The sequence below is a fragment of the Rhineura floridana genome, chromosome 16, assembly GCF_030035675.1.
Source record: "Rhineura floridana isolate rRhiFlo1 chromosome 16, rRhiFlo1.hap2, whole genome shotgun sequence".
In the NCBI taxonomy this organism is placed as follows: Eukaryota; Metazoa; Chordata; class Lepidosauria; order Squamata; family Rhineuridae; genus Rhineura; species Rhineura floridana.
The window spans coordinates 29625453-29650058 of record NC_084495.1 but is presented as its reverse complement, the minus strand read 5'-3'; the positions used below and the strand labels follow the sequence as shown (position 1 = coordinate 29650058).

The following is a 24606-nucleotide window of genomic DNA, read 5'->3' as shown; positions in this document are numbered from 1 at the left end:
AAATCTGATTCAGTTTGCATTTAAAGCTGAATTTATCAAATCCACACTTTAAGGAACAATATGAGAACTGAAACACATCCATCCTTGGAAATTCGCACTTACTTGAATTTTGTGATGCACTTTGACAACCAAGCAATGTTTACAAAAATGCATAAGTTAGAGGAAATGTGCATAAAACCAATATATTGGTGAAAATAACATGCAAAACTGCATTATATGATGAGAAATTTCTTGCAAAAATGTGTAATCAAAACTGCATGCAAAACATATATTTATTAGGTAAAATTTGCACTGAAATGCTAAAGCATTTTCATGAGGATTTTTTTTAAAAAAAAAACCCTCAAATTGCTGCAGAAAGTTGGAGAACCAAATTTAAGATTAGAAAAATGAGAAACTGAGAAAATCGAAACAGACATGTCCTTCCATCCTTACCACATACACAGAGATTTATCTCCACCAAGCAAGAGGCATCATCACATTTCAAGGACGCATTCCAGCCAGGCAAAAACACTCAGGGAGGGAGTAGTATGTGGCCTCAGGAGAGAGAGTGTGACCTTGGGAGAGTTCTGAGGGCCACATAGAAAAGCCTGAAGGGCCACAATTGGCCTTCAGACTGCAGACTGAATAAGGTCCTTCAGGCCCTTGACACTCTTCCAAGGCTGTACCCGCTTTCCCAAAGCCACACCCCTAACTGGCCCTGCATCCGGAGTGTTTTTGCCTAGGTGGAATGTATTCCTGAACTCTGATGAATCCTCTTGTTTGTCTAGGAGAGAGATGGGCTTGTAAGTGTGTGTAGAAAAAAGCCTAATGCACCACGGTAAAATTTACGTGACTTGTTCCACCCACTTTTGCCTCTGGCCCTGCCCACCATCGGCAGGTGCCCCTAGAAGGTTGCCCAGACTGGCAGACAGCAGCCCCATCTGAAAAAGGTTCCCCAATCCTAATATAAATAAATAATTTTATAACTTATCTCAAAAAATGGAAACACATTTTATTTTATTTTTTGGCATGTAGACTGTCACGCTTTCCTCTGAGCAGACGGCAACAGCTTCCTTGTTAATATAACACCAGGAGATTCACCTAAATGACAATCATCTTGATAAGATGTAATTATTATTTCACTGGGGGGAAATGGCTTGAATCAATTATTTGGACCCTGTGAGTCCTTACAACTCCCTTCCCCGTGCCCCTCCCCCAGCAAAATCGACATGATGCCAATAGGATTAAAGGAACCAAACAGGCAGAACCATAACAGCAGTGGCACAGCTTTAGAAACACACAAGGCACAATCAGCACTTGCAAGAGAAATTGCAGATTTATGTCAGGCCCAATTTGCTTCCTTTTAATGCCGTGTGCTTCCAGCAGAGACTCGCTGCCTACAACTGCTAATGTCAGAAATCCACAACAGTACATTTAGATTAAAATTTAACAGTAATGGCACGGGTAAATTTTACAATGCACTTCATTCCAGTACAAAGAGGTCATTTATGGAATACATGTCAAAGGTGCAGATGAGTACAGGAGCTGACATTTTGCAATGTGCTTCTTTGCCCCCCTCGGGCGACAGATTTATTTTTTTTTAAAAAAAGAAAAATTAAAGGAGGAAGCTGGAGCAATGAAACAGAGTTGTTTTCATTCCCTAAAACAGAGGTGGCTAACCTGTAGCCTTCCGGCTGTTGCTGGACTCTAGCTTCCATCATACCTGACCACTGGATGTGCTGGCTGGGGTTTGTGGGAGTTGAAGGCCAGCAGCAGGTTAGTCAACCCTTCCCTAAAGCTTAGAAATAATGGGTGGTATTCAACTGAAGTTAATTGACATAACTAACTGAGGTTCATACATTTCAATGGGTCTACTCTGAGTAGGACTTAGTGGAATACACCCCTAGGTTGCTACCAAACCACACCCCTTGTAAGTCATTTATATATGGACTCTTCCAGGTGTGTTTCTGCAGGGCAGGCTCCAGGATTTGGAAGCACCAAACTAGAGACCATACGTGGGCCCCTTTAACCGGAGAGAAGAGAACATTGGACTTGCCGTAAACAAGTTCATTTTCGGCAGGGGATGGGGGAGATCCATGGATGGCTTACTCCTCCCCCTTGCACTGCGGGAGGAGCAACCCATCCATGGATCCGCTCCTTCATGACAGGAAAAACTGGGGTGCAGAAAAATCTCAAGCATCTTCTACCCAGATGACTCATGAAAGTAAGCCAAGCCAATTCAGTTCCCACCTACCTGTAGCACTGTCTAATTAAAGAGGAGTTTCACCATTCTCTATTCTATTGCTGTCTAGGAATAGTGTCTCTCCCCAGTCAGTTGCATTATCTACACAAGATGACCATCTTTGGCCACATTTGCACAATACATTTAAAGCAGTACCAAAGAAGCCTGGGAAGCGTCATTTGCTGAGAGTTGCTGGGAGACCCCTATTCCCTTCACAGAGTTACAATTCCCAGTGTTGTTTAACAATTAATTTCTCTTCCACATGAACTCTGGGAATTGTAACCACTCTCAGCACATTTAACAAACTACAGTCCCCCGGATTCTTTGGGGGAAGACATGACTGTTTAAAGTGGCATAATAGTGTTTTAAACGTATGGTGCAGATGTGGCCCACATCCTGCATTCATTCATTCAAACATCCTTCCATACTCACAAGCACCAATAGTGATTAGAAGCCACAATTTACAATTGAAAGTACAGTTATAAAAATCAATCACCCTAACTGTGAGTACAATAAGACTGTTGATTTGGTTTTCACAGAAGCAGCCAATTTCTCTCTTGGCTATACAAGTCAGACTGCTTGGGAAGGGGTGGGCAGAACTGATATTTATTTATAGGACTTTTAAAACAAAATCCCATCTTCAGTTGGAAAAAAAAGGCTCCCAGAGCAGCTAACAAAGAGCAATAGTAACAAAGTCCTTGTCTTTGGTTTCTAATCTAAAAACCACATGAAAGGAAAAGAGACTGGGAGGGAAGAGGGGGCAAAAAAAAAGCAAACTCAGGCACTAGTGCTTAGTTATTCTGGTAATGAATGGAAGCTTGAATGGAAAGTGTTCAAGGAGATGCGGAAGAAATGCTGCTGGTCTGTCAGCTGGGCTGATGGAGAGGCCCTGCAATGCCATATCTCCAGCTGCAAACACACCATCCCTTTAAAGTACATTGAAAGCACATTGTGGTCCCAAGGTATGGTGTAAAAGGACATGAGGCCACACTTTTCTGCTGCTAAGCGGGTCTGGGTCTGGTCAGTGCCTTGATGGGAAATTGCCTGGGAACTATATGTATGCCACCTTGGGTTCTTTGATGAAAGAAAGGCAGGATATAAATGTAAGAATATAAAAATGAGTAAAATCCCTCCACCACCACCAAAGAATCCTGGCGTCGTTTGTTAAGTGTCCTGGGAACTGTAGTTCTGTGAGGGGTAAACTATAGTTCCCAGGATTCTTTTTTTGGGGGGGAGGGGAGATGTGTTTTAAATGTATGGTGTATATGCAACCACAATCTCATTGTTTCTTTTTCTTCCAAGTGACATTTTGAACATAAGAAAAACAAACAAACTTTACCTTAATTAAAACCTCACAGGACAACCGGGGGGCCAGCATATCATTCCTGATCTAGAGAACAGTCCATTCCCAGTGAGATGCAACCTACCTCTTTGCTTGTGCTATTTGATGGGAGACGGGCTTGAGGGGCGAGAAGCCTGGGAGGGTCTTTATTTTTCTGCTTGTGATCATGCTGGAGAGAAAGCAACTGTGTTTGGTCTTTGGGAAGAGTCCGGTGGAGCTTTTTACCGTGATGTGCTTCTTCAACTTTTTTCTAGAGCAGGGAAGAAATAAGAATCATATTGCAAGGAAAGAAGTGTTAAAAATTTAGAAACTTATTGCTGGGTCTGATCAGCCATTAGGGGAAGGCCCACAGCTCAGTGGTAGAGCATCTGTCTTGCATGCAGAAGGTGCCAGGTTCAATCCCCACCTCCAGATATGCCTGGGAGTGACTCCTGCCTCAAACCCTGGAAAGCCGCTGTCAGTCAGTGTAGGCAGTACTGAGCTAGATTGGCCACTGGTGTGACTCAGTGTAAGGCAGCTTCCTATGTATGTTCCTGTGTTCCTACGTAAGCAGACATAGGGGCAGATTTAGGTTTTTAGAACCACAGCACTTTATTTTGTATTGGGTGGTATTCAGTCTTATTCAGAATAGTTAATGGACATGACTATGGTTAAATAATTTCAATGGGTCTACTATGAGCAGAACTTGGTTGAATACAACCCTTTATTTATTAATTGATTATACACTGCTTGATCTTACAAAAACCTCAAGAGTGGTTTACAACCCCGCCCCCAAACATTCAAATTATCAATAAAAAGAAAGTTAAAAATCAACAATAAGCTAAAAACAAGTTAAAACAATGTAACTTCTACATGTCTAGATAGGCTTGCCTAAACAAAAATGCTTTAAGCAAGCATCGAAAAGAGTACAGCAAGAGCGCCTGCCTGATGTCAGTAGGAAGGAAGTTCCAAAGTGTAGGTGCTGCCACACTCAAAGAATGATTTCTTACAACTGCGGAACGAGTATTATGTGACACCTGTAACAGTGCCAGTTTTGCACAGTAAAATCTTTTATATAGTGGTGGCTGGAAGAAGGCCTCAGGAGTAGGCTCAAAGCACTCTTATACCATGTTAACGGTCCTGATGGTGCTGAATATTGCAGCTGTGTGAGGTCTGCACCCTTAAACTACAATTCCCAGGATTCTTTGAGGACAGCTGTGACTCTTAAAGTGGTATAGAATGCTTTAAATGTATGGTGGAACGTGACCTAGTATAAAGCAAATGATGTTATCATCATGATTTATTAAAAGTGGGACCCACAACAAAATGTAGCAGTGTGAAATGCTCCTGTTCAGCCAGCCATGACTTCTTTCAATATGCCCCATTCCATTCTCTTTTCCCCAATTTTTGTTTTACTCTCTTCCCCCTATCCGCCCTGAGCAACAAACATCCTGTGGCCACTGAGCATGCTCATCAGCTATCTTAGGTTTCTTTGTTGTCCTTTGGCACCCTTAAGCTTTTATTTCTAAAGATTGTTGAACTTCTGCAAACCTTGGGATTCCCCCAAACATGCCAGCACCTCCGTCTTGTGTCTCAGTTTTGACTACAAATCTGTTGGCACTCAGCACCTGAATATGCTATTACTGTGCGATTTATACAGCACCATCATTGTGCCATTCATGAATCAGGCAATTGCATGTAGAGATGTGCATATAATTTACCCAATATCTACAGTTCTTTCACCTTTTGGGAGGAGGAGGAAAGATCATTCTGATCAGGTGAATCCTGCATACAAATTGACCAGCTCACATACAGCTGGTGCAAAATATGCGGCTAGACTGCTGATGGGGGCAGATGGCCGACAGCAGGCGACACCTCTGTTAAAAGATCTATACTGCCTGCCTATATGCTACTGGGCCAGGTTCAAGGCTCCTGTGTTGATATACGACACCCTGAAGAACTTGGGTTCAGGATATCTTAAGGACTGTCTCAGCCCTTATATCCCAGCCTGAACAGTGAGATCATCCAGAGGAGCACTGCTAGTTGTCCCCTGTGTTACTGAGGCCCAGCTGGCCTCAACTAGAAGTCAGGCATTTAGTGTCGCTAGTCTCATGCCATGGAACACTCTTCTGGCAGAGATTTGGCAGGCATTCCTGCTTTTGACTTTCAAGCATCTCCCAAAGACGTTTTTATGTAGGCAAACCTATACAAATGTTTACATGTTTTGATCAGCCAGTCATTTTAATGATTGTTCTGCATTCCTTTAATGAATGGAACTATCTCCTGCTCTCCTCCTTCTTGCATCCCCTAAATCTGTTTTTTTTGGGGGGTGGAGGTCCCCAACCCTTCATAACTGATATGGGGATGGCATGGGGAAAGGGGGGATTCCATTGGGCTAGCATTAACCTTTGCACTAGTGCACCATTTTCATTTATCACAGCCCTCTGCTTTTATATCGCTGTGCACTGCCCCGATATTTTGTGAGAGGGTGGTAAATACTTCTATAAATAAATAGACATTTGCCTGGTGCCGAACATGACTATTCTCAAGCACCAGTCGAAGCCTCTACCATGCAAAGGACATAACTGCAGGGCAAATTGTCTGAACCAGGCCTAAACAAGAAAGTCGACAGAGGAAAGACTTCTGTCAGTGGGTACTGATGCAGGAATCATCCATTAAAACTAAACATGCATCTTGCCATTGGGAAATGGGCTGTAGCTCAGTGCTGGAGCCCTTGATTTCCATGCAGAAGATCCCAAGTTCAATCCCTGGGATCTCCAACTAAATGGCTAAAGTAACAGGTGATGGCAAAGACCTCTGCCTGAGATTTGTGGAAAGTCGCTGTCTATCAGAGTAGACAATATATGGAGAAGATAGTCTGACTTAGTATAAGACATATGTACATCTTACAGTGAGTGTGTGCACCAGCCATTAAGTGCACACAAAGGCAACTGGGCACAGGTCTGGGGGGGATGCAATGGGGAATAAACGAAAAGCCTACCACCAAGTGCTTAAATGGGGGGGGGAAGGGGAGCCAATAAATAATCTTTGAAAGACTTTGGGCTACTTCATGCTGTTTCTCCATTCTCCATAGTGGAGGAGGAAGCACACACCACATCCTTCCACCAGATCCACAACATAAATGGAGGAATGGGGAACTCTTTTCCAGCCCGAGGGCTGCACTTGCTTCAGGGCACCCTTCCAAGGGCCATATGCCAGTGGTGGGCGGGGCCAGATGCAAAAGTGAGCAAAGTGGGTAAATTTTACCTCTGGGCAGTAGATTAGTTTTTATACACACACACACACACCTCTCTCTATCCTCCACCCAGGCAAGCAAGTAGTACAAGCAATAGCTGGGAGGAACCAGCCACACATATAAAGTCAGAGCACCCTAGCGAGGGAGCCTGCTCCATGAGCTAGAGGGAGCCCCAGCTGACGAAGCGTCAAGGCCCCAGCTGACAAAGAGTCAAGGCGAGTTAAGCAGCAGAGTGAAAAGAGGGTAAGTAGCTCCCATTTATTCCATTATTTAATTGAAGTAAAACAGCTCAGAGCAATAAGTAATAAGGGCAGCCCAAGGTCACCCTGAGCTAGGAGCCAAATCCTGAAAGAACCTATATCTTAGGAGACAGATCCTAGGAGAAGGAAGCCTATAGAAAGCTAGTTTTCAACACCATCCTAGCAGGAAAGCTTCAGGGGACACTGTAAACAAGGCTAAATTCCAGTCGGAGAGAAGGGGGAAAAGGAAACTCCACCGATACATACAGGGAGAGAGTCAGCTCAGTCCTTGCTAAAAAGGGCAGCTTCAGCCTTCCTGAAACACAACCACAAGCTCTGTTTCCCTAGGTTAAAGAAAGGTCAGGCTGTTCTAGGTGGGAAAACAACAAACAAAAAAGACTTGCCTGGAAGGCGCAGCCCCTTGCTGAGATTAAAAGCAGCCAAAAGCTTAAACAGCCCCGCCCTTCGCTCAGGAAGGAAGCCTGAGAGAATACTAAAGAGTTAAGCCCCAGCTGATAGCCATCAGCCTCAAGTAACACATCATTGGCTGGCAGCAGTAGCTGGGAGGAACCAGCCACACATATGAAGTCAGAGCACCCTAGCGAGGGAGCCTGCTCCACGAGCTAGAGGGAGCCCCAGCTGACAAAGCGTCAAGGCGAGTTAAGCAGCAGAGCGAGTTCGGCAGTAGGGCGAGGAGGCCAGGGCCCCCCACTCTGCCCGTCTGTTCCCTGACCTCAACTAAACCGCAGTCTCCAACCCATTGACATAATAAACCTTAAACAAAACTATGCAGGTAAGAAGCCAGCAGGGGTGTGGGGGCTTTCCAGTGTTTTGCACCGCCTGCAGCATGTATGACTATCTGCCTGTTGGACAGAAGTCGTGGGTGTGCTCTCGGTGCAATGAGCTCCTGGCTCTCCGGGAACGACTTCATTTCCTTGAGGCCAAGGTGGCGGACCTGGAAAAGCTGAGAGAGGCAGAGAGGTGTGTGGAGGAGGCCTTCAGGGATGTTATAGCTGTGTCCCACTCCAACGATGATAGCTCTCCTGCTATCATGGAGAACGATGGTCTCGGGGAAGGAAAGCATCCAGCTGAGGAAGAGGGAAACGATCCCTTAGAAGGGACCCATTCCTTGGGGGATGAGCAGCTATCCTCTCGTGCCGAGGATATATCTCCAGGGGGTGGAGGGATCCTTGTAGTGGGTGATTCGATCATTAGGAACATAGACAGTGGGGTGTGTGATGGGCGTGTAGACCGCAAGGTGTTTTGCCTGCCTAGTGCGAAGGTTGCGGATATCGCCCGTCGTTTAGATAGACAGTGCTGGGAAGGAGTCAGTGGTCGTGGTGCACGTTGGCACCAACGACATGGGGAAATGCAGCCATGAGGTCCTGGAAGCAAAATTTAGGTTGCTAGATAGGATGCTGAAAGCCAGGACCTCCAAGGTGGCTTTCTCTGAAATGCTACTGGTTCCACACGCAGGCCCAGCCAGACAGGCCCAGCTTCGCAGTCTCAATGCGTGGATGAGACGATGGTGTCGGGTGGAAGGGTTTGGATTTGTTAGGCACTGGGGAACATTTTGGGACAAGCCGGGCCTGTACAAAAGGGACGGGCTCCACTTGAACCAGAATGGAACCAGACTGCTGGCACTTAAAATTAAAAAGGTAGCAGAGCAGCTTTTAAACTGACTGAGGGGGGAAACCCGACAGGAGCTGAGAAAGGTCCGGTTTGGAATAAACCTCCCCCCTGGGATAAAAACCAAAGAAATGATGAAATTTTAAAAGGGGTAGGCCTAGAAGTAGGCATTTTGAGAGCAGGGGCACAGGATATAAATTCAGAAGAGCAAAATTACCACAGGCCTAACCACAAGTGCCAAAGACACTTGAAGAGAGACACTGCTTACAAGTGCCTGTACGCTAATGCTAGGAGCCTCCGAACCAAGATGGGAGAACTGGAGTGCTTGGTCTTAGAGGAGAGCATTGATATAGTGAGCATAACGGAGACCTGGTGGAATGGAGGTAACCAGTGGGATACGGTTATCCCTGGATATAAACTATATCGGAAGGACGGGGAAGGACGTATTGGTGGTGGAGTCGCTCTATACGTGAAAGAAGGCATTGAATCCAGCAAGCTCGAAACCCCAAAAGAGGCAGACTCCTCCACAGAATCGTTGTGGGTGGTGATACCATGCCCCAGGAGGGACTTAATACTGGGAACGATCTATCGTCCCCCTGATCAAAATGCTCAGGGAGACCTTGAGATGAGATGAGATATGAAATTGAGCAAACTAGGAAATGTGGTAGTAATGGGTGACTTCAACTACCCGGACATAGACTGGCCGCATATGTGTTCCAGTCATGACAAAGAAGCAAAGTTTCTAGATATTCTAAATGACTATTCCCTAGACCAGTTGGTCATGGAACCGACCAGAGGGACGGCAACCCTGGACGTAATCCTCAGTGGGGACCGGGACCTGGTGCGAGATGTAAGTGTTGTTGAACCAATTGGGAGCAGTGACCACAGTGCTATTAAATTAAACATACATGTAAATGGCCAATTGCCAAGAAAATCCAACACGGTCACATTTGACTTCAAAAGAGGAAACTTCACAAAAATGAGGGGATTGGTAAAAAGAAAGCTGAAAAACAAAGTCCAGAGGGTCACATCACTCGAAAATGCTTGGAAGTTGTTTAAAAACACTCTATTAGAAGCTCAACTGGAGTGCATACCGCAGATCAGAAAAGGTACCGCCAGGGCCAAGATGATGCCAGCATGGTTAACGAGCAAAGTCAAGGAAACTCTTAGAGGCAAAAAGTCTTCCTTCAGAAAATGGAAGTCTTGTCCGAATGAAGAAAATAAAAAAGAACACAAACTCTGGCAAAAGAAATGCAAGAAGACAATAAGGGATGCTAAAAAAGAATTTGAGGAGCACATTGCTAAGAACATAAAAACCAACAACAAAAAATTCTATAAATACATTCAAAGCAGGAGACCATCTAGGGAGACAATTGGACCCTTGGATGATAAGGGAGTCAAAGGTATACTAAAGAACGATAAGGAGATTGCAGAGAAGCTAAATGAATTCTTTGCATCTGTCTTCACAGTGGAAGATATAGGGTAGATCCCTGAACCTGAACTAACATTTGCAGAAAGGGATTCTGAGGAACTGAGACAAATAGTGGTAATGAGAGAGGAAGTTCTAAGCTTAATGGACAATATAAAAACTGACAAATCACCGGGCCCGGATGGCATCAACCCGAGAGTTCTCAAAGAACTCGAATGTGAAATTGCTGATCTGCTAACTAAAATATGTAACTTGTCCCTTGGGTCCTCCTCCGTGCCTGAGGACTGGAAAGTGGCAAATGTAACGCCAATATTCAAAAAGGGATCCAGAGGGGATCCCGGAAATTACAGGCCAGTTAGCTTAACTTCTGTCCCTGGAAAACTGGTAGAAAGTATTATTAAAGCTAGATTAACTAAGCACATAGAAGAACAAGCCTTGCTGAAGCAGAGCCAGCATGGCTTCTGCAAGGGAAAGTCCTGTCTCAGTAACTTATTAGAATTCTTTGAGAGTGTCAACAAGCATATAGATAGAGGTGATCCAGTGGACATAGTGTACTTAGACTTTCAAAAAGCGTTTGACAAGGTACCTCACCAAAGGCTTCTGAGGAAGCTTAGCAGTCATGGAATAAGAGGAGAGGTCCTCTTGTGGATAAGGAATTGGTTAAGAAGCAGAAAGCAGAGAGTAGGAATAAATGGACAGTTCTCCCAATGGAGGGCTGTAGAAAGTGGAGTCCCTCAAGGATCAGTATTGGGACCTGTACTTTTCAACTTGTTCATTAATGACCTAGAATTAGGAGTGAGCAGTGAAGTGGCCAAGTTTGCTGATGACACTAAATTGTTCAGGGTTGTTAAAACAAAAAGGGATTGCGAAGAGCTCCAAAAAGACCTCTCCAAACTGAGTGAATGGGCGGAAAAATGGCAAATGCAATTCAATATAAACAAGTGTAAAATTATGCGTATTGGAGCAAAAAATCTGAATTTCACATATACGCTCATGGGGTCTGAACTGGCGGTGACCGACCAGGAGAGAGACCTCGGGGTTGTAGTGGACAGCACGATGAAAATGTCGACCCAGTGTGCGGCAGCTGTGAAAAAGGCAAATTCCATGCTAGCAATAATTAGGAAAGGTATTGAAAATAAAACAGCCGATATCATAATGCCGTTGTATAAATCTATGGTGCGGCCGCATTTGGAATACTGTGTACAGTTCTGGTCGCCTCATCTCAAAAAGGATATTATAGAGTTGGAAAAGGTTCAGAAGAGGGCAACCAGAATGATCAAGGGGATGGAGCGACTCCCTTACGAGGAAAGGTTGCAGCATTTGGGGCTTTTTAGTTTAGAGAAAAGGCGGGTCAGAGGAGACATGATAGAAGTGTATAAAATTATGCATGGCATTGAGAAAGTGGATAGAGAAAAGTTCTTCTCCCTCTCTCATAATACTAGAACTCGTGGACATTCAAAGAAGCTGAATGTTGGAAGATTCAGGACAGACAAAAGGAAGTACTTCTTTACTCAGCGCATAGTTAAACTATGGAATTTGCTCCCACAAGATGCAGTAATGGCCACCAGCTTGGATGGCTTTAAAAGAAGATTAGACAAATTCATGGAGGACAGGGCTATCAATGGCTACTAGCCATGATGGCTGTGCTCTGCCACCCTAGTCAGAGGCAGCATGCTTCTGAAAACCAGTTGCCGGAAGCCTCAGGAGGGGAGAGTGTTCTTGCACTCGGGTCCTACTTGCGGGCTTCCCCCAGACACCTGGTTGGCCACTGTGAGAACAGGATGCTGGACTAGATGGGCCACTGGCCTGATCCAGCAGGCTCTTCTTATGTTCTTATGTTCTTAAGAGGCCTTGTCAGAGTTCAAGGACACATTTCAGCCAGGCAAAAACATTTGGGGTGCAAAGAAAGGCCAGAGAGGGGCGTGGCTTGGAGAAAGTAGTGGATGGCCTGGAGACAGTTCCAAGGGCCAGACAGAGAAATGTGGAGGGCCATATTTGGCCCCTGGGTCTGAGGTTCCCCACCCCTGACATCTGAAGTGGGTGTTCCACACAGAGGCCTAACTTGCACTATTTACACGCACACACCCCCACTATGGCAAGAAGACTCATAAGTGAAAGAACAAAGTGGGCTTTTCACCACAGAAAATACAGAGACTTCCTCCTCCTACAAAACTACATCCACACCTGCTGGAATTCCGGCTTCTTCTCTCCATCTGCTTTGCCCCACCCATCTTCATGACTTCGCCTGCCATCTTTATCCTTGTCAGCTTTGCTCTGAGTGGCCTTGATTTCCGGACATCTCCTTTCAAGGTCCAGGTGCTTCCGAAGCTCTTCCCTCTTCTGGTGCTAAACACATGGCAAGAAATAATGTGGCTTACATATAATATCTGCTCAGAGATTGCTGATAAAAGGGATTGCTATTAAACTCACACTGCTGCTAGGGCTAATTCTGTGCAAATGTGGCTTTGAAAGAATAGAATCCCATGCTCTGAGGTAGCCACTAATCTATGAAAGCCTGGAGCATCTTTTGTCGACAAGTTAACTAGTAAGTGGTATGAGAGAAATTACCCTGAACTACCCCCAAAGAGAATGGATGCCTTCCGGCTATACACACAGCCCCTTTGCTCTTCCTTTTGTGGTGGGAGCAAACACACAAGGAAGTCTTCCATTAACCACAGTTTCCTGTTCGCCTGAACCAGCAAACCATGGTTAACAGCTTTAGAAAACGCCGGAAAGTCACAGTTTGAAGCTGGCTTCATATCCTGTCTTGTTCCACACCTATTAACCAGTTTCCCAGTTCAGATGAAATAGATCCTGGGTTGTTCGTTCCCACCATAAGGGAAGGAGAAAAGGGGATGCATTTGTGGTTACAAGACTTGTTAATTTCTCGGCTTATTAAGCTGAACTATGATCATCCAAACTTGCTCAGCGTCACCCATCAAAATGTGCGAATGCTAACAATAACATTAATAAAGATATGAGTTTACTCCTGTGCTACCTCACAAGGTTGTTGTAGAAACAGGAACAGCAAAGATTGCAATACTCTGAAGCACTCTGCATATTGAAAGTACTATATGAATCTGTCTTCCTCCAGCCCTGCAGCTCCTAAGACCCCCCCCCGAGTCTCTGGCTCCCTTAAATGACTCCACCATTGATCCCTTGCCCCCTCCCTGCCTAAAAGTACCCTTTAAATCACAGGCATAATGCCACTTCTCTGCCTTTTCCCACAAATCCTTCCTCTTTTGTGAATACTTTAATTCCTTAATCTCAGCATTTGCATCAGCATTTCTTGTTTCCAGGAGTGGAGAACCTGTGGCCCTCCAGATGTTGCTGGAGCACAACTCCCATCATGCTTGATCATTGGCCAATCTGGCTGGGTCTGATTGGAGCTGGAATCTAACAACATCTAAAGGACCACAGATTTGCCACCCTGCATCTGTCTGTTTGTTCCCACACTCTGTTGCCTCCCCACATTAGATTTTAGACTGTAAACTCCTTGGGGTCAGGGAACTGTCTTTTTTGTCTATGTCTTTCCTCATGGTTATGCTTAAATCCGTTGCCTTCAGCGGGCCTGAGTAGGATCAGCACCGACTAACACCCCTTGTCACCTGAGAACGGCAATTTGCTAGGGGTGCTGAGAACTACAATTCCCACAGTTCCCTGGGAAGAGGGACAGACTGTTAAGCCACTTTGGGGATTTTAGCTCAGTAAAGGAAACAGAGCGCTCCCTAACAATTCTCAGCACTCTTTACAAACTACAGTTTCCAGGATTCTTTGGGGAAAGCCATGGCTGTTTAAAGTACTATGAGACTGCTTTAAATGTACAATGCAGATGGAGGCCATAGAAACATGGCTTCCTTACTGATTTGATGTTTGTAATACAGAAAAACAAATCTGAGTCCAAATCGTACATCCTCCAACTTCTTCATCTGCAGCTTTTGTTCCACAATTCGTTTTTGCCTCTCTTCCGAGAGCTGCTTTTTGTACTTTTCCTGATCTTTCAGCTGCTGCTGCTGGATCTGCTGCTGTCGCTGAGGATCGGAACGGCTTTTGTTCTCTTGCTGAAGCCTCAGGAATTCACGGCGGAGGGTGGATTCACCGGGGAGATTAACAATGGAGCTTAAATTTGTTAAAAAAGGAAATATCTGTTTGACTAACCATAGTATTAAGGCTACACAGCAAACACAAAGCGTCACTGGGGAACGGCTTGCTGTCCTAGCTTACGGTAGTAGAATGTTCCAGAAAAAAAAATCTCCACAGACTCTCCCCCCCCCCCACAGCCCTACTTGATATTTACAATGCCTCTGTTTTAACAACACTTCAGAATCCAGGCTAAAGCTGATTATCTGTTTGTTCACTGGAGATTTTACTTCACTGTTGCCTTTCCAAAACAAATTTTACCATCTGTTCATACTTTATATTCAATGGCAAACACAGAAAGGGAACAAAAGAGGATTCAGATATATTTTTGAATTTGCATGGAAGCCCAGTTAGATTGTGGCGATGGAGGGAAGCAAAGGATTAGGCAGATGCTTCACCGTTTAGCTGGTTTCCCTCAAATTTCAGCAGTTGTAGTAAAATGTCCAGAAGACCAGCTCCATCAGGGCACTTCCTACACTTTGAACTGTTTCTATGCCGGCTGGTCATTATGAGAATTACTATTTGCTTGTATGAGAGTTTTCTTTTTTCCCCCTCTTCCCTATTTCCTTTTGTGTTGTATTTTTTAGATTGTAAGCCTGCAGGCAGAGCCTGTCTTTGTTTTAATCAGCTGTATGTAAGCCATTCCGAGAGCCTTTTTGCCTGAAGAGTCAGGGCCGGCATAACACAGTAAGCAAGGTAAGCATGGCAGGAGGGCACAACGCTTGAGGGGCGTCAGAGGCGCCCCTAAGCCCGGAAACTTTTTTTAAAACACCTGAAAAAATTAATAATAAATTACTAACATTTAAATTGAAAAATGGACACAAAAAATTATAAAAGGTAAGGGCGCCAATTTATAATTTGCAGGGGGGCGCCAAACACGCCAGCGCCGGCCCTGAAGAGTGTGATACAAATGACATATCTATACACACGCATATGGTTTGTGGCACTTGAAATTTGTAGCATCTCATCTCAAAAAGGGCCTAATATTTTTCTTCCTTCATGTGGCCCGCGTTACTCAATTCCCCCACCTTCTATGGCTGCTTATTTCCTCCAGCGTCCCAGGTGCGGACACAACTTGCACAGATGACGCTATGTAGGCCTCTTCAGCTGTTTCCCCAAAGGTCATAGCAGACCCACAGGAAACTTGCTGGTTGCCCGCCCTGGCAAAAAAAGTGATCTTGAGGGAAAAAGCCAGGGAGAGGAGAATCAAAAGGGGAAGGGGGACCGGAAAGGAATAAACCAAAAAAGGGAGTAGCAAAGGGTCGTCCTCTAAATCTGTGACCTCTGGGAAGTGGATAGGGACAAAACTAGAAAGAGCTGGCTCCACATCTCATTGGCTCTGGCTCCACCTACTGTTGGGCTTTTTGTCTTCTGCCCTGCCTCTCCCAAAGGGCACCAGCCACTAGTGCCTGGTGGAATTTCAGAGGGCTGCCCAAGTCATTTCTGAATCTAAAGACAGGGAAATGCTTAGGCATGGCTTTTTTGTGATAGGACTCACTGGTACAGAGTACTGGCACCTTTTTTTTTGGTTGCCATTGGCAACCATTTTGTGCTGGCACACACAGCATTTTTATCAAGGCATGAGTACTGGCACCTCATTTTTTACCCAAAAAAGCACTGCGCTTAGGACAAATATGATCCTGTGGCTTTGGCCTGATAATCTCTCCTGGGTGAAAGATGGCACAACTACTCTGATTTTATCTGCAAATACAAAATGTAACCTTGGTTCTCCTTCATCTTCATTCAGCTCATCGCCTTCTTCCTCACTTCCACTGTATTCGTATTCTGTTTCATCTAAAAAAAAAAAAAAAAGAAAACCCAAATCCAGGTAAGAAATGTGATTGCTCCAAGTGTTAAATTCTTTCTCCACATATATCTCAACAGATGCTGTAAACTGTCAAAGATTTTAAAGATGTGAACTTCCAACATTCATTTCACTTGTTTGCTTGTTGTTTTTACTTTGGGTGCAATTTTACTTAATTATTTATTTTAGTGATCTGTAACAATGATGAAATCTTGTAAATGCTTAATTGCTTAAACCAGTGGTTCCCAACCGGCCGTGATCCTCAGGGGGGCCACGAAGTAATCTGGGCCCCCCGCAAATGGTAAAGAAATGATTTATTTATTTATTTTAAAAAGGTCTTCCCTTCATGGATGCTGTCTGCTCCCCACTGCTGTTGCAGACAACATCTCCCCCTTACACCAAACAAGAGGGGGACACTTTTGCTGAAGCAGCAGAGTTTCAGGTATGCCAAGGGCAGGTGTCTGCCTATAAAACATGTGGCAGATGCCAAAGGAGGCTGAGGGTGGAGCTACCAGGAAGAAGGGATGACTATTGCCGACTCCTGTCTCCTCGCACTGCCACTGCTGATGACACCCTTGCTCAGAACGAGAGTAGAAGGCTTTTCATGAAGCAAAAAGAAGCAAGTCTGAAAGGAAAGGCTGTTTCCTCCTTCCTTCCTGGCAGCCGGCCTGACTGCCTTTCTTGGCTCCTGCTTCATTGCCACCTCCTTTAAAAAAATATTCTTATTTGCGAGGCTGCCCAGATTTTGCCTTCAGCCCAGACAGAGCCAAGAAGCAGTGAGCACAGGACTTGATCACCCTCCATTTCTGAGACTAGGTGTGTGTGCCAGCATCCCTCCTTCCTTCCACCTACACTCCGCCCACCCAATCTCTCTCTCCAAGATGCTGCAGCAAAGGGCTTTCCACCTCCCATGTGCCCAAATGCACGCACTCCTGCAGATGCTTGCAGGAGGGCCAGGTGTGTTTGTGTGTGTGCGTGTGTGTATTGATCTGTCTTCTGCTCCGTTTTCATTCCTCAAGGGTCAGAATGCACGCTAACTAAGTCTTCAGTTCTGATGATCATCCCAAGGCCTAAAAACACTAACCCCCCTCCTCAATCAGTGCACCTTATTGTCTGCAGTGCACAATCTAGCATCCCCATCACTAACACATTGCTGCTTCTTGATTATTATTAAAGAAAAAGCTCAGCAGGTTGTCTAAGGCTGGGATCCTGGTATTTCAGCAGAAATGTATTAATTAATTTAATTATTATTGCATTTATACCCCACCTTTCCTCCAAGTTGCTCAAGGTGGTGCACATGGTTCCCCCCTTTCCATTTTATCCTTACACCAACCCTGTGAGATAGGTTAGGCTGAGAAACTGTGTCTGGTCCAAGGTCACCCAGTGGGCTTCATGGCTGGGTGGGGATTTGAATCTGGCTCTTAGTCCAACACTGTAACCCGCTGGTGTTGGGAGATAGGACTGTACATCTTCAAATTGTGGGGGGGAGGGGGTACCAATTTGATGGATCTTTGCATTAAGAAAAGCAAGCAACACCTCCCTGTCTGCAGTGAGCTTTTAATGGAAAGGGATATTTGGAGATATGATTTTGCCATACACCATTTTTTCAATTAACAGACTAAAATTACAATTAGCGGGGGGGGGTGTCACGAATTTTTTTGAGCTTACAAAGTGGGTCCCATACTTGTAAAGGCTGGAAACCACTGTATAGCATTAGGACAGGACTAGGAAGAGCCTCCTCAATGCATTTCAATGTGAATCAATCAGATGCATGCATTTGCAATTTGTATTGGCTCCTCTCTGAGTTTGTATTGTTATTCCCTCGCTTTTGCAAGCAACAGGCTAAAGCAGCAGAAAACATTATTATTTCTCTGCAGCCAGCCTTTGAAAGCAGCAGCAAAAATTCTATGCGAGTTCAGTTTAGTATTTGATTGTGCAGAGTAGGTGGGTGGGTATATGTTGCTGCATGGGGAGCAAGGGAAAAAAACAGCAGAGTAGCGTGCGGGAGGGTATGCTTTGGTCCTGAAGGGTCTTTTGCTAACTGTTGGAGAGGGGGAGAGAGGAAGGAAAAGCGGGACCCATATGGATCGCTCTGTGTGTGTGTGTGTGTGTGTTTGATGTTTTGCATCTAACCAGATGTAGCTTGAAAGAAAAGAGTGGCCACAGTGTTGTCTGTGTGTCTCTGTGTGTGTGTGTGCGCGCGTAGGCAGGCAGAAGGAGAGAGTTGTCTAAAAGAATTTCTAGTGTTGTTTGTGGCTGAGTGGGAATCTTCCAGATCCTAGTCTAATGCTCTAACCACTGCGCTTATACATATACAAATGCTAATTTTGTTTTATCAACAATTTTATTGTCTTTTGTAGACCACTTCTAAAGAAAGGAAGGCACTTTCTAGTTTCTTTAGGTTCTATTTGCAAAACTGCAATGTTTAAACATCCATAGAATCTTTCAATGCAGGAGAATGGGAAGAAAAGCCATGCCTCCGTTACCTCGTAGCAGCCCCTTCTGAAGATACCACCTCATCAGGAGGTCTGTTCCGCACAACATAGGAAGCAGACCTTGAGTGCAGTGGCACCTACCCTTTGGAATTCCCTCCCCTTGAATATTAGACAGGTGCCATCTCTGTTATCTTTTTGGCGCCTACTGAAGACCTTCTTCTTTCAACAAGCCTTTTAAGTAGAGACCTTATCCCAGTCTGCGTCTGTGCTGTAATTGCTTTTTAATATGTTTTTAACCCTTTTTAAAAAATATATGTTTTTAAAGCATTTTAAAAAATGTTTTTAAAGATGTTTTGTTTTAAAGTGTTTTTATGATGTTCTAAAGTGTTTTTAGTGCTTTTGTTTGGTGCCCTGGGCTCCTACTGGGAGGAAGGACTGGATATAAATCAATCAAACAAATAAATAAATAATAAATCATACTAAAACAATTTCAGGTATACACCTAAAAACATAATATTTGAATGCAGGTGATACGTTTGCAGATATTTCTCTAATGCCAAAAGGGATTCAGGATCGGCTAAGGGTCCCTGCTGAGTACACATTCAGTGGCAAGCCCAAGTTAGTCAATGCATCATGTGTGAAGTGCCTATCAGTCCTTTTTCTTCCATGCAAAAATTTGCTAAGGTTAACAGGGATGATGCCGGCAGCATTTTAGACCTTACCTTTCTCTCCTTTCTTCTTCCTGGTCCTATCTAGATGGTCCTTCAGCAAGATGCGCACTTGCCGTTCATTCTGCATGTCCCTGATAAAGGAATGCTTGAGCAGAGTTTCCGTTGCTGGGCGATGCACATAATTTTTAACCAAACAGCTGTCCACAAAGTTAAGAAATTTCTTTGACCTAAAAAAAGAAAGATGAAAAAGCAGAGGCAAATGGTTGCATTTTTTGTTTCCCTCTGGATTTCTCTCTTGTTCCTCAACGAGATTCCCTCTCGTTCCTCAAACAGTTTGGTAGAATGTCTCAACAAGACTGCATTACTACCATGTACTCTATATGGAGCAGCCCTTGAGGCTGTCCAGATGTTGCAGCTAATGCAAAATGCAACAGCTACGCTATACTCTATGGTATCTCTTACCATGCACATATTACACTGCTTCTAAAAAAGCTGCATTGGCAGCCACAAAGCTATTGGGACAATTTTAAGGTCTTGCTTTTGACCATTTGACAAGCGTGAAACAATTTGAGAACAGGACACCTAATGGGGCACTTCCCTGTTCATGCCCTGCATAATTGTTAGGATCAGCCCTCTTGGCTGTGTGCCAGTCTTTGGAAACTCTGCTGGCAACAAAAGGGATGGCCTTCTCTGTGGTGGTGCCCTTATTATGGAACCATCTTGCCTCTGACATGAAAGATGTTCCGCTGCCTATTAAAGAAACATGGATGTTCTCAGGCCTTTGCTGGTGTCTACTTCCAGTAGGTTATGTTACTTCATTTTATCTTAAACCTCTTTCTCTATTTTGGCATGGTGACTTTAATATTGTTATTTACACTGTTGTACATCACCTCCTTTGGCAAGCTTCCACAGTGGAACAGAGAGTAAGTGCCCAAGTCCCAATGTCCACAGTTCAAAACTCTCCCACCACTTTACAATGTGCGTACACCCCATGCTTTAAGGTCTGCAGGGAAGGGACTTCCAATTTAGTGAGGCACCAAAAGAAAAATGGACAGTCCGCACGGGGATATATTCCAGTCTGCATGGGGATTGAATTCTAGGGCATTCAATTTGAATAAGGGTTAGTGGGCACAGCTGCTGGCATTGCATGGGAGCGATGCTGCATGAGACATTGCAATACTAGGTGAAGAAACACATCTTAGCATTCAAGAGCACTGAGCCAGCCAGTATATCCCAGAACACTAAAGCAAGGATTGCTAACGTGGTGCCCTGCAGATGTTGATAGACTACAACAACAATAAATATATTACCTAGCCCAATTGAGTTTTTCAGAGGTTGTCTGGGTTGAGTTTCTATCCTTTTTGGTTGTAGCCTAGTTGGACTACAACACCCATCATCCCTGAGCCTTTGGCCACGCAGACAGGGGATGATAGGAGCTGTAGTCCAACAACGTTGGGAGGGCACCACGTTGGCTTCCTCTGCACTAAAGTCAAAGCACTGGAACTCCAGTTGCTGCTTCTCAGTTAAACAGGATAGCCATGTCTCAAACACCTACTGGGATAATCAAAAGCAGACTATTTGCCCCTCTATCTCAGCCTTTCCTAGCTTAGTGACCTCTGGATGTTTTGGACTCCTAACTCCCATCAGCCCTAGCCAGCACAGCCAAAGGCCAGGGATAATGGAGGCTGTAGTTTAACAACATCTGGAGAGCACCAGGTAGGTGAACCATGCTCTTGCCCAGTATTGTCTGACTCAGATTGGTGTCTTCCACCTCACCTGCTACCTGATCAGGAGATGTGGGACCTCTTGCACGCAAAACATCAAGTATTCTTGTGCTCTACCAGTGAGCTATAGTCACTCCCTTGCATTGCTTGAATGCAAACCTTTTAAGTAGATGCCTTTATCCCAATCTGCATCTGTATTGGAATTGTTTTTAAGATGTTAGCTTTGTTTAAAGGATGTTTTAATTGTTTTGTCACTTCTTGTTGGCTTCCTCGGGTTCCTTTCAAGAGGAAGGGTAGGTTAATTAATCAATCAATCAATTATAAAGTATGTCTGTACAGGAATCTGCACAGAGGCCTTTACATCAATAGACAAAAGCCCAGTATAGATTAAACTGATTCTTGTACAGACATGCTTTATAATTAATTGACTGAATATCTGGGCAACACAGAAAACTTTCAATAGTCTGAATGAAAACAGCTATCCAAACTGTACTCCAAATCAACATGTTGGTATTGCTTTTTAAAAGAAGCGCCTTACCATTTCCTGGATTTTAGTTTGGGGGGAGGGTTCCGTGGAATGAGAAACAGAGCCCTCATGGGATGCATGTCACACAAGGCTGCAAGAACAAAAAGAAAAAGCACACATACACAAGCTGTTGAAATGGGTACTTTCAGCATGGTTCACACATGCATGCAACCATTTGATTTCTCAACATTTGATTACATAGTGTGCTTGATAGCTGGGAGGTGAACATGTGAACAGGCTTCACTGAAAAGCACTGGGTTGGATCCAGTCTTAATCATACTTAGAACAGCATCAGTGATATTTAAGTTAGTCGTGACTAACAAATTCCATTGATTTCAATGAGTCTATCTTAAGGAGTATGACTAAGTCTCCACCAAACTATTGTGTACAAGGCAATCTAAAAGCTCTATCGATGATGTTCTATCTGTGATGCCTTCACACAACTGCAAGTTCTTCATGAGTTAACAAACATGCAACATGCTCTATCATTTCATGAAGAACCTGAATGCCTGAACCAGCCAGAATGGCAGGAAGCTGAATTAGAAATGGACTCCAATGAGAAGGCTTGGATTTTTGACTGTGTGACATGATGCAAAGTTCTACCAGTAGTCCATGATCTCTGTCAGCCCATTCATACATGCAAATCTTCACATGATGTTACAGTCATCAACTGATGAACATGCATGAGTGAACCAGCCCTTCCTCTTGCTATGTGCTTCCTATGCTTGCCTCCTCTGGAAAGCCAAATGCCCTGCTAATTCACATGCTCTGTGATTTTCTCCAGTTGCTGCAGCCTTGTATTTTGTATGATTCTCTGCCTCTCATTTGACACAGAAAACCATAGCCCTCAGAGCTGCAGGAGGGGTGAGTAGGAGAAGGGGATTTGTGGAAAAGACATAGCAGGCATGTTCCTTTGGTTTTCCATCACACAATGGCTTCAAAGGGGGTGGGTAGAAATTGGTTGCATGAATATATACTGAATAGCAAAGAATTCTTTGCTTTGGGCAATAGTGTGGCCATTTATATATGTGTGTATATATTTACTCTTAGTTACAAACAAAGCTATTATTCAGTTTAGAAACCACAAGGACAGTTGACTGGAGGCTGTGAATGCTTTGAAATACACATATTCAACCAATGTTCAACACTCAACATGGGCACTGACATTAAGGCTGAACATTAGGGATGGAAAGATCTGTCCATTTCAATTTTCTCAGTTTCTCATTCTCAGAGCTTGGAAAAGTTACTTTTTTGAACTACAACTCCCATTAGCCCAATGTAGTGGCTGGGGCTAATGGGAGTTGTAGTTTTAAAACGTAACTTTTCCAAGCTCTGCTCATTCTTCTAATCTTAAGTTTGATTCTCACTTTTTCTGCAGCAATTTATGACTTCCTTGTGAAAATTCTTCAGCACTTTAGTGCCATTTTTGCCCACTAAACACATTTTTGTATGCAGTTTTGACTAATGTACGTATTTTTGCAAGCAATTTCTCCTAATATAATGCATTTGTATGTTATTTTCATGAATAAATTCATTTTATACACATTTCCCCCTAATATATATCTATATATTTGTAAACAGTAGCTGGAGAACTGCATTGCAAAATTCAGATAAGTGCAAATTTTGAAGGATGGCTGTGTTTCTGTTCTCATATTGTTTTGGAAAGTGTGAATTTGATAAATTCAGCTTGAAATGTGAACCTATTCAAATTTCTCTCCCATGGCTCCTGAACATGTAACAAAAGGCAAGACACAGCTAGTTAACTTACGGGGAGCTCCTTCAGCCATTTCAATAGCTGTGATTCCCAGCGACCACAAGTCACTCTAAAGGAAAGCAGACACTGAATAAACAAAAATAGCAAGAAGCAGCCCTGCACCACTTATGCCACCCCACGAGTTGAACGCATCCCTACCACTGTGTAGGAACAGAAGAATATGTCAATTTCACTTTCTCAGTTTCTCATTTTTCCAATCTTAAATTAAGTCTTCCACTTGCTTTTTTTTTTTATATAGAAAGGTCCTCTTGAAAATTCATCAGCATTTTTGTGTGAATTTCTCTTCATATGTACAGTTTTGTATGCAATTTTGCCTAATATACACATTTTTTCAAGCCAGTTTTCCTTATCATAATGCACAAATATCTGAGAGAGAGAGAGAGAGAGAGAGAGAGAGAGAAGTTTGAAAGACGGCCATGTTTTGGTTTATGTATTGTTTCAGAAAGTGTGAATTAGATCGGATTGCCTTTAAATGAGCTAAATCAAATGTCTCCCCCCAAATTTCTCTGTGTGGGTATTGGGGTAGGTGTTCAACCCCTTAACTGTCACCAATTACCCAGGATTTTGCTACCAATTTTGCCACCAATTACCCAGGATTAACCCCAGACAGTATTTATTTGAGGAACAATGAAAACAGATTTTAACTGAAGTCTGGGGTGAATGGGCTCAGAGCTACTAATGTCCTAAACCCATTCCCACCCAGCTTATCCCCCCTACTCTTCAGCCTTTTCGCTCTCTCAGCTATCAGTGTCACTTCTCAGTTGTCATTCCACGCTCCCTGAAACTCTCCCCTCCCCCCCACACTTATCTTAAAATTCTATACTTCAAGTGATTTGTCTTTTCTTTTTTCTCCTCTCCAAGCTCAGTTTTACTACATTAACAATATACCTGTTTGTGCTACTCATTGGCCATGATTCTAATAAGGGCAGATCCACACAATGTCTTTAAAGCACAATCAATACACATAGAAAGAACTCCAATGAACCATGGGAATTGTAGTTTGTTAAGGGTGTTGGGATTATGTAGCTCTGTGAAGGGAAAGCCACAGTTCCCAGAATTCTTTGGGGGAAGTCATGTGCTTTAAATGTGTGCTGGCTGTGCTTTAAATGTGGATCTGCTAAGTGAGAGCAAAGTGATGGAAGGGGAATTAGCACCAAGTGAGAAAACCAACGGAGGTAACAACGGTCAAGGTGCAATATGATCAGGTCAAAAACAGGGAGTCGCCTTTAGATGTAGAAAGGGATATATCAAGGGATACAGTAAAATAAAATGGCAAGGGCCTAAGAGGGTTGGGGTGGGGTGGGGGATAGAGGAGGGTTGGATACAGAAGACAAAAGAAGACAATATTTATGAAGTGGAAGATTGTTGTGGTGCTGATCACAGTGGTTGATTTTGGGAAGAAGGAAAAAACAAACACCTGTGTTTCCACAGATGAAA

At 43.9% G+C, this 24606-nt stretch overlaps 1 protein-coding gene across 1 annotated transcript in view; it reads right to left on the bottom strand.

The window, feature by feature from the left end:
* The window catches only part of NRK (Nik related kinase), a 131560-nt gene that overhangs the window by 60169 nt on the left and 46785 nt on the right, over positions 1-24606 (bottom strand). The window contains exons 8-14 of the mRNA XM_061598987.1: positions 23164-23218; positions 21408-21486; positions 19197-19372; positions 15957-16029; positions 14007-14214; positions 12280-12441; positions 3649-3813 (exon numbers count right to left, since the gene is read on the bottom strand). Coding sequence (XP_061454971.1) covers positions 3649-3813; positions 12280-12441; positions 14007-14214; positions 15957-16029; positions 19197-19372; positions 21408-21486; positions 23164-23218 — 918 coding nt within the window. The remainder of the gene's footprint in view (positions 1-3648; positions 3814-12279; positions 12442-14006; positions 14215-15956; positions 16030-19196; positions 19373-21407; positions 21487-23163; positions 23219-24606) is intronic.